Source organism: Oncorhynchus gorbuscha, unplaced genomic scaffold, assembly GCF_021184085.1.
Source record: "Oncorhynchus gorbuscha isolate QuinsamMale2020 ecotype Even-year unplaced genomic scaffold, OgorEven_v1.0 Un_scaffold_7088, whole genome shotgun sequence".
Lineage (NCBI taxonomy): Eukaryota > Metazoa > Chordata > Actinopteri > Salmoniformes > Salmonidae > Oncorhynchus > Oncorhynchus gorbuscha.
In genome coordinates, this window is record NW_025750549.1 from 5,992 (window position 1) to 17,116 (window position 11,125).

Here is an 11,125-nt window from a genome sequence, read left to right on the forward strand (position 1 = left end):
TAACACACCACATTACCACACCACACTGCATTAACACACATCATTAACACACCACACTGCATTAACACACCACACTGCATTAACACACATCATTAACACACCACTCTGCATTACCACACCACACTGCATTAACATACCACATTACCACACCACACTGCATTAACACACATCATTAACACACCACACTGCATTAACACACCACACTGCATCAACACACATCATTAACACACCACCTTGCATTACCACACCACACTGCATTAACATACCACATTACCACACCACACTGCATTACCACACCACACTGCATTACCACACCACACTGCATTACCACACCACACTGCATTACCACACATCATTACCGCACCACACTGCATTAACACACCACATTACACTGCATTAACACACCACACCACACTGCATTAACACACCACATTACACTGCATTAACACACCACACTGCATTACCACACATCATTACCACACCACACCACATTACACTGCATTAACACACCACACTGCATTAACACATCATTAACACAACACACTGCATTAACACATCACGTTGCACTGCATTAACACCACACTGCGTTACCACACCACGTTGCATTAACACACTGCATTACCACACCACACTGCATTACCACACCACACTGTTAGCACACTGCGTTACCGCCCACACTGCATTGCCACACCACACTGCATTACCACACCACACTGCATTAACACACTGCATTACCACACCACACTGCATTACCACACCACACTGCATTACCACACCACACTGCATTAACACACCACACTGCATTACCACACCACACTGCATTACCACACCACACTGCATTAACACACCACATTAGCAGGATCTCTCCCCAGTTCTCACCGCTACGTATTCAGTGATAGAGAGTCTCTCCTCTGGGATATCTCGGAGCTCCTTGTATTGTCCTCAGTGAGCTCCAGGTCCCTGAGGCTGCGTCGCAGGTCTCCTGCCTTGTCACACAGCCGTCTGTTCGTCTCCTCCAGCTGCTTCTGTCTCAGGAGGATCCCATCCATCTCCTGCTTCCTCAGAGCCTGCTGCTTCCTACAGGACAGACAGAGAACCACACTGACTAGAGGCAAATATAAAAGAGGGCACCCTTTCCATGCCTGCTTGGTTGAACATCTTCCAATCTTTTAGAGGATCTGGGTTCAGCAAGGTGATCCTGTGTTGACCTACGACCCCCTACGACTGATCAGAGACTCTGTACCGGCCATATTATTATGGCTAAGGTAAGTCAAGGTCTCAACTCTGTTCCTACCTCCTCATCCTGGGTGAGTTGCAGCTGTCTGTCCAGTCTCAGATCTGTTCCTACCTCCTCTCCTCCTGGGTGAGTTGCAGCTGTCTGTCCAGTCTCAGATCTGTTCCTACCTCTCATCCTGGGTGAGTTGCAGCTGTCTGTCCAGTCTCAGATCTGTTCCTACCTCCTCTCCTCCTGGGTGAGTTGCAGCTGTCTGTCCAGTCTCAGATCTGTTCCTACCTCCTCATCCTGGGTGAGTTGCAGCTGTCTGTCCAGTCTCAGATCTGTTCCTACCTCCTCTCATCCTGGGTGAGTTGCAGCTGTCTGTCCAGTCTCAGATCTGTTCCTACCTCCTCATCCTGGGTGAGTTGCAGCTGTCTGTCCAGTCTCAGATCTGTTCCTACCTCCTCTCATCCTGGGTGAGTTGCAGCTGTCTGTCCAGTCTCAGATCTGTTCCTACCTCCTCTCATCCTGGGTGAGTTGCAGCTGGCTGTCCAGTCTCAGAGCCAGAACTTGTTTCTGGTGCAGGGCAACATTCAGCCTCTCCTCCAGCTCCTCCGTCTAGGGAAGAGAGCACAGAACAAGTAGAGGGATACATAAGCACGTCCCCAGCTCCAGCTCCTCCATCTAGAGAAGAGAGCACAGAACAAGTAGAGGGATACATAAGCACGTCCCCAGCTCCAGCTCCTCCGTCTAGAGAAGAGAGCACAGAACAAGTAGAGGGATACATAAGCACGTCCCCAGCTCCAGCTCCTCCGTCTAGGAAGAGAGCACAGAACAAGTAGAGGATACATAAGCACGTCCCCAGCTCCAGCTCCTCCGTCTAGGGAAGAGAGCACAGAACAAGTAGAGGGATACATAAGCATGTCCCCAGCTCCAGCTCCTCCGTCTAGGGAAGAGAGCACAGAACAAGTAGAGGGATACATAAGCACGTCCCCAGCTCCAGCTCCTCCTTCTAGGGAAGAGAGCACAGAACAAGTAGAGTGATACATAAGCACGTCCCCAGCTCCAGCATCTAGGGAAGAGAGCACAGAACAAGTAGAGTGATACATAAGCACGTCCCCAGCTCCAGCTCCTCCATCTAGGGAAGAGAGCACAGAACAAGTAGAGTGATACATAAGCACGTCCCCAGCTCCAGCTCCTCCGTCTAGAGAAGAGAGCACAGAACAAGTAGAGGATACATAAGCACGTCCCCAGCTCCAGCTCCTCCGTCCTCCGGACAGGTTGTGTTTGGAGCTAAAAGGGTGGGACTAAAAACAACAAGATAACGAAATGCAAATTATACTGGGTCTGGAAAATGTATTTAGGTTCACAACCTTTTGTGAAACAGCACAGTTAAAAAATTATATGGCATAGTTTTTCAACAGGACAATGACCTAACACCAAGAAGGAGAATGAGGCATCAGATGACCTGGCCTCCACAATCACTCAACCTCAACCCAATTGAGATGGTTTGGGATGAGTTGGACCGCAGAGTGAAGGAAAAAGCAGCCAACAAGTGCTCAGCAAGACTGTTGGAAAATTATTCCAGGTGAAGCTGGTTGAGAGAATGCAAAGCGTGTGCAAAGCTGTCATCAAGGCAAATGGTGGCTACTTTGAAGAATCTCAAATATATTTTTATTTGTTTAACACTTTATGAGTAAATGTTTTTAAAACTTTAGCTGACGTGGGCTAGTTGAAATGTTGTTATTTTTTAACTTTAGCTGACGTGGGAATGTTGTTATTTTTTAACTTTAGCTGTGGGCTAGTTGAAATGTTGTTATTTTTGTAACTTTAGCTGACGTGGGAATGTTGTTATTTTTTAACTTTAGCTGTGGGCTAGTTGAAATGTTGTTATTTTTTAACTTTAGCTGACGTGGGAATGTTGTTATTTTTTAACTTTAGCTGTGGGCCAGTTGAAATGTTTTTATTTTTTAACTTTAGCTGTGGGCTAGTTGAAATGTTGTTATTTTTTAACTTTAGCTGACGTGGGAATGTTGTTATTTTTTTACTTTAGCCGACGTGGGCTAGTTGAAATGTGGTTATTTTTAAACTTTAGCCGACGTGGGCTAGTTGAAATGTGGTTATTTTTAAACTTTAGCCGACGTGGGCTAGTTGAAATGTGGTTATTTTTTAACTTTAGCCGACGTGGTCTAGTTGAAATGTGGTTATTTTTTAACTTTAGCCGACGTGGGCTAGTTGAAATGTGGTTATTTTTAAACTTTAGCCGACGTGGGCTAGTTGAAATGTGGTTATTTTTAAACTTTAGCCGACGTGGGCTAGTTGAAATGTGGTTATTTTTAAACTTTAGCCGACGTGGTCTAGTTGATCTGGACATCTCTGACACGTTATGAATATCTCTCTACGGTCTGTAATGACTGACATGACAAGAGGACCTGATTATGCACCACCCAATTTAGAAATTGCACCGTGTGCATTCTACTATTAAAACTGCCAAGAGTAACTTTAAAGCGGGACAGATGTTTTTTAGGGGGGGGGGTCTAGAGGAGTGTCCATCGGGTCTGTGAAGCAAGTCACATTTTATGTCACATTCTCCATAGACAAGTGTAAACTAACAGTGAAATGCTTACTTACTTACAAGTCCTTTTCCAACCACGTAGAGTTAAAGATAACATAAAAGAAGCAGGCTGAACGTCGTTTGACGTCCCTACTTTAGGCCCTCTAGTCACAAGTCATAGGATAGGAGACTAGTCACAAGTAATAGAATAGGAGACTAGTCATAAGTAATAGAATAGACTAGTCATAAGTAATAGAATAGGAGACTAGTCATAAGTAATAGGATAGGAGACTAGTCACAAGTAATAGAATAGAGACTAGTCACAAGTAATAGAATAGACTAGTCATAAGTAATAGAATAGACTAGTCATAAGTAATAGAATAGAGACTAGTCATAAGTAATAGAATAGACTAGTCATAAGTAATAGAATAGGAGACTAGTCATAAGTAATAGAATAGACTAGTCATAAGTAATAGAATAGGAGACTAGTCATAAGTAATAGAATAGACTAGTCATAAGTAATAGAATAGACTAGTCATAAGTAATAGAATAGACTAGTCACAAGTAATAGAATAGAGACTAGTCATAAGTAATAGAATAGACTAGTCATAAGTAATAGAATAGGAGACTAGTCATAAGTAATAGAATAGGAGACTAGTCATAAGTAATAGAATAGACTAGTCATAAGTAATAGAATAGGAGACTAGTCATAAGTAATAGAATAGAGACTAGTCATAAGTAATAGAATAGACTAGTCATAAGTAATAGAATAGGAGACTAGTCATAAGTAATAGAATAGACTAGTCATAAGTAATAGGATAGGAGACTAGTCATAAGTAATAGAATAGGAGACTAGTCATAAGTAATAGAATAGACTAGTCATAAGTAATAGAATAGGAGACTAGTCATAAGTAATAGAATAGAGACTAGTCATAAGTAATAGAATAGGAGACTAGTCATAAGTAATAGAATAGGAGACTAGTCATAAGTAATAGAATAGACTAGTCATAAGTAATAGAATAGAGACTAGTCATAAGTAATAGAATAGACTAGTCATAAGTAATAGAATAGGAGACTAGTCATAAGTAATAGAATAGAGACTAGTCATAAGTAATAGAATAGAGACTAGTCATAAGTAATAGAATAGACTAGTCATAAGTAATAGAATAGGAGACTAGTCATAAGTAATAGAATAGACTAGTCATAAGTAATAGAATAGAGACTAGTCATAAGTAATAGAATAGGAGACTAGTCATAAGTAATAGAATAGACTAGTCATAAGTAATAGAATAGACTAGTCATAAGTAATAGAATAGGAGACTAGTCATAAGTAATAGAATAGACTAGTCATAAGTAATAGAATAGGAGACTAGTCATAAGTAATAGAATAGAGACTAGTCATAAGTAATAGAATAGAGACTAGTCATAAGTAATAGAATAGAGACTAGTCATAAGTAATAGAATAGACTAGTCATAAGTAATAGAATAGACTAGTCATAAGTAATAGAATAGGAGACTAGTCATAAGTAATAGAATAGGAGACTAGTCATAAGTAATAGAATAGAGACTAGTCATAAGTAATAGAATAGGAGACTAGTCATAAGTAATAGAATAGACTAGTCACAAGTAATAGAATAGGAGACTAGTCATAAGTAATAGAATAGGAGACTAGTCATAAGTAATAGAATAGACTAGTCATAAGTAATAGAATAGACTAGTCACAAGTAATAGAATAGGAGACTAGTCATAAGTAATAGAATAGACTAGTCATAAGTAATAGAATAGGAGACTAGTCATAAGTAATAGAATAGGAGACTAGTCATAAGTAATAGAATAGACTAGTCATAAGTAATAGAATAGGAGACTAGTCATAAGTAATAGAATAGACTAGTCATAAGTAATAGGATAGTCATAAGTAATAGAATAGACTAGTCATAAGTAATAGAATAGACTAGTCATAAGTAATAGAATAGGAGACTAGTCATAAGTAATAGAATAGGAGACTAGTCATAAGTAATAGAATAGAGACTAGTCATAAGTAATAGAATAGACTAGTCATAAGTAATAGAATAGACTAGTCATAAGTAATAGAATAGACTAGTCATAAGTAATAGAATAGGAGACTAGTCATAAGTAATAGAATAGGAGACTAGTCATAAGTAATAGAATAGGAGACTAGTCATAAGTAATAGAATAGGAGACTAGTCATAAGTAATAGAATAGGAGACTAGTCATAAGTAATAGAATAGACTAGTCATAAGTAATAGAATAGACTAGTCATAAGTAATAGAATAGACTAGTCATAAGTAATAGAATAGACTAGTCATAAGTAATAGAATAGGAGACTAGTCATAAGTAATAGAATAGAGACTAGTCATAAGTAATAGAATAGACTAGTCATAAGTAATAGAATAGACTAGTCATAAGTAATAGAATAGGAGACTAGTCATAATAATAGAATAGACTAGTCATAAGTAATAGAATAGACTAGTCATAAGTAATAGAATAGACTAGTCATAAGTAATAGAATAGGAGACTAGTCATAAGTACAGAATAGGAGACTAGTCATAAGTAATAGAATAGACTAGTCATAAGTAATGAGAATAGGAGACTAGTCATAGTAATAGAATAGGAGACTAGTCATAAGTAATAGAATAGGAGACTAGTCATAAGTAATAGAATAGACTAGTCATAAGCAATAGAATAGGAGACTAGTCATAAGTAATAGAATAGAGACTAGTCATAAGTAATAGAATAGAGACTAGTCATATAATAGAATAGACTAGTCATAAGTAATAGAATAGACTAGTCATAAGTAATAGAATAGAGACTAGTCATAAGTAATAGAATAGGAGACTAGTCATAAGTAATAGAATAGGAGACTAGTCATAAGTAATAGAATAGAGACTAGTCATAAGTAATAGAATAGGAGACTAGTCATAAGTAATAGAATAGGAGACTAGTCATAAGTAATAGAATAGGAGACTAGTCATAAGTAATAGAATAGGAGACTAGTCATAAGTATTAGAATAGGAGACTAGTCATAAGTAATAGAATAGACTAGTCATAAGTACAGAATAGACTAGTCATAAGTAATAGAATAGAGACTAGTCATAAGTAATAGAATAGAGACTAGTCATAAGTAATAGAATAGAGACTAAATATAAGTAATAGAATAGAGACTAGTCATAAGTACAGAATAGAGACTAGTCATAAGTAATAGAATAGGAGACTAGTCATAAGTAATAGAATAGAGACTAGTCATAAGTAGACAGAATAGACTAGTCATAAGTAATAGAATAGACTAGTCATAAGTATTAGAATAGACTAGTCATAAGTAATAGAATAGACTAGTCATAAGTATTAGAATAGGAGACTAGTCATAAGTAATAGAATAGAGACTAGTCATAATAGAATAGGAGACTAGTCATAAGTAATAGAATAGGAGACTAGTCATAAGTAATAGAATAGAGACTAGTCATAAGTAATAGAATAGAGACTAGTCATAAGTAATAGAATAGAGACTAGTCATAAGTAATAGAATAGGAGACTAGTCATAGTAATAGGAATAGGAGACTAGTCATAAGTAATAGAATAGACTAGTCATAAGTAATAGAATAGACTAGTCATAAGTAATAGAATAGACTAGTCATAAGTAATAGAATAGACTAGTCATAAGTACAGAATAGACTAGGCATAAGTATTAGAATAGACTAGTCATAAGTAATAGAATAGACTAGTCATAAGTAATAGAATAGGAGACTAGTCATAAGTAATAGAATAGAGACTAGTCATAAGTAATAGAATAGGAGACTAGTCATAAGTAATAGAATAGAGACTAGTCATAAGTAATAGAATAGGAGACTAGTCATAAGTAATAGAATAGAGACTAGTCATAAGTATTACACAGAATAGGAGACTAGTCATAAGTAATAGAATAGGAGACTAGTCATAAGTAATAGAATAGACTAGTCTGGGCACAGAATAGACTAGTCATAAGTAATAGAATAGAGACTAGTCATAAGTAATAGAATAGGAGACTAGTCATAAGTAATAGAATAGGAGACTAGTCATAAGTAATAGAATAGGAGACTAGTCATAAGTAATAGAATAGACTAGTCATAAGTAATAGAATAGGAGACTAGTCATAAGTAATAGAATAGACTAGTCATAAGTACAGAATAGGAGACTAGTCATAAGTATTAGAATAGGGAGACTAGTCATAAGTAATAGAATAGGAGACTAGTCATAAGTAATAGAATAGAGACTAGTCAAAGTAATAGAATAGAGACTAGTCATAAGTAATAGAATAGACTAGTCATAAGTAATAGAATAGACTAGTCATAAGTACAGAATAGAGACTAGTCATAAGTAATGAATAGAGACTAGTCATGGTATAGAATAGACTAGTCATAAGTAATAGAATAGAGACTAGTCATAAGTAATAGAATAGACTAGTCATAAGGCATAGAATAGGAGACTAGTCATAAGTAATAGAATAGGAGACTAGTCATAAGTAATAGAATAGACTAGTCATAAGTATTAGAATAGAGACTAGTCATAAGTAATAGAATAGAGACTAGTCATAAGACAGAACAGACTAGTCATAAGTAATAGAATAGACTAGTCATAAGTAATAGGATAGGAGACTAGTCATAAGTAATAGAATAGACTAGTCATAAGTAATAGAATAGGAGACTAGTCATAAGTAATAGAATAGGAGACTAGTCATAAGTAATAGAATAGGAGACTAGTCATAAGTAATAGAATAGACTAGTCATAAGTAATAGAATAGAGACTAGTCATAAGTAATAGAATAGAGACTAGTCATAAGTATAGAATAGAGACTAGTCACAGCACAGAATAGAGACTAGTCATGGACAGAACAGACTAGTCATAAGTAATAGAATAGGAGACTAGTCATAAGTAATAGGAATAGAGACTAGTCATAAGTAATAGAATAGACTAGTCATAAGTAATAGAATAGAGACTAGTCATAAGTAATAGAATAGGAGACTAGTCATAAGTAATAGAATAGACTAGTCATAAGTAATAGAATAGGAGACTAGTCATAAGTAATAGAATAGGAGACTAGTCATAAGTAATAGAATAGACTAGTCATAAGTAATAGAATAGGAGACTAGTCATAAGTAATAGAATAGGAGACTAGTCATAAGTAATAGAATAGGAGACTAGTCATAAGTAATAGGATAGGAGACTAGTCATAAGTAATAGAATAGGAGACTAGTCATAAGTAATAGAATAGACTAGTCATAAGTAATAGAATAGACTAGTCATAAGTAATAGAATAGACTAGTCATAAGTAATAGAATAGACTAGTCATAAGTAATAGAATAGGAGACTAGTCATAAGTAATAGAATAGGAGACTAGTCATAAGTAATAGAATAGGAGACTAGTCATAAGTAATAGAATAGGAGACTAGTCATAAGTAATAGAATAGACTAGTCATAAGTAATAGAATAGACTAGTCATAAGTAATAGAATAGGAGACTAGTCATAAGTAATAGAATAGGAGACTAGTCATAAGTAATAGAATAGGAGACTAGTCATAAGTAATAGAATAGGAGACTAGTCATAAGTAATAGAATAGGAGACTAGTCATAAGTAATAGAATAGGAGACTAGTCATAAGTAATAGAATAGACTAGTCATAAGTAATAGAATAGACTAGTCATAAGTAATAGAATAGACTAGTCATAAGTAATAGAATAGACTAGTCATAAGTAATAGAATAGACTAGTCATAAGTAATAGAATAGGAGACTAGTCATAAGTAATAGAATAGGAGACTAGTCATAAGTAATAGAATAGACTAGTCATAAGTAATAGAATAGGAGACTAGTCATAAGTAATAGAATAGGAGACTAGTCATAAGTAATAGAATAGGAGACTAGTCATAAGTAATAGAATAGGAGACTAGTCATAAGTAATAGAATAGGAGACTAGTCATAAGTAATAGAATAGGAGACTAGTCATAAGTAATAGAATAGGAGACTAGTCATAAGTAATAGAATAGGAGACTAGTCATAAGTAATAGAATAGGAGACTAGTCATAAGTAATAGAATAGGAGACTAGTCATAAGTAATAGAATAGGAGACTAGTCATAAGTAATAGAATAGGAGACTAGTCATAAGTAATAGAATAGGAGACTAGTCATAAGTAATAGAATAGGAGACTAGTCATAAGTAATAGAATAGGAGACTAGTCATAAGTAATAGAATAGACTAGTCATAAGTAATAGAATAGGAGACTAGTCATAAGTAATAGAATAGGAGACTAGTCATAAGTAATAGAATAGGAGACTAGTCATAAGTAATAGAATAGGAGACTAGTCATAAGTAATAGAATAGACTAGTCATAAGTAATAGAATAGGAGACTAGTCATAAGTAATAGAATAGACTAGTCATAAGTAATAGAATAGGAGACTAGTCATAAGTAATAGAATAGACTAGTCACAAGTAATAGAATAGGAGACTAGTCATAAGTAATAGAATAGGAGACTAGTCATAAGTAATAGAATAGACTAGTCATAAGTACAGAATAGAGACTAGTCATGCTAACAGAATAGGAGACTATTTGAGAAGCATGTATGCTGATGTGAAGGTTTGCAGTCTGATACAACCATCTTTGAGATCCTACCTTTGTCAAGTGGTCCACTTTCATGTTATCTATGATGAGATTTTTCTGCGACATCTCTATTTTTAACAGCTGTAAGTTGTGCAGTAGCTCTTTCCCTCTTCGATGAGCTGTCGGGCATCATTTCTGCGTCCCGGTGCGGTCCCCGTTCCGTCCGACGACGAGATGTCTTCCGTGGGCACCGTGGTCTCCAGACTGAACTCTTCCGGGACTCCTCCAGGAGCTGAGATATTCACCGACGGGGCTCTCTGCTGCTTCTTCGGAGGCATTTTGAAGCCAGATAACGTTAGCTACCTCTGCTTTTGTTTTTGCCAGCTAACTACTGAGCATATAACTGGAGTATTAGCGAAGATTATGATTGCGAACTCAAAGAGTTCAAAGGACAGCTAAAGGCGTTAGCCAGCTGGTTGCATGATTGTACTAACTAGCTAACAACGGCGACTGTTGCACGACATCCTGGTAACTAGCTCCTTGTCTGGTAAAGCATTAACTGTTAGCTACTGTACAGTACTAGTTAGTTAGCTAGTTATAGTTAGCTAATGTACAGTACTAGTTAGTTAGTTATAGTTAGCTACTGTACAGTACTAGTTAGTTAGCTAGTTATAGTTAGCTAATGTACAGTACTAGTTAGTTAGCTAGTTATAGTTAGCTAATGTACAGTACTAGTTAGTTAGCCAGTTATAGTTAGCTAATGTAC

General features: G+C 36.2%; 1 protein-coding gene across 1 annotated transcript; it reads right to left on the reverse strand.

Annotated features, from left to right (window-relative positions):
- Positions 1–868: 868 nt before the first annotated feature.
- On the reverse strand, positions 869–10,520 carry LOC124029636 (progesterone-induced-blocking factor 1-like). Its single transcript, XM_046341281.1, has 3 exons — positions 10,432–10,520; positions 1,734–1,834; positions 869–1,077 (listed from the first exon to the last, which is right to left on the reverse strand). The coding sequence occupies exons 1-3, from the start codon at positions 10,483–10,485 to the stop codon at positions 882–884; spliced, it is 351 nt and encodes a 116-aa protein (XP_046197237.1). The 5' UTR covers positions 10,486–10,520; the 3' UTR covers positions 869–881.
- Positions 10,521–11,125: the final 605 nt, after the last annotated feature.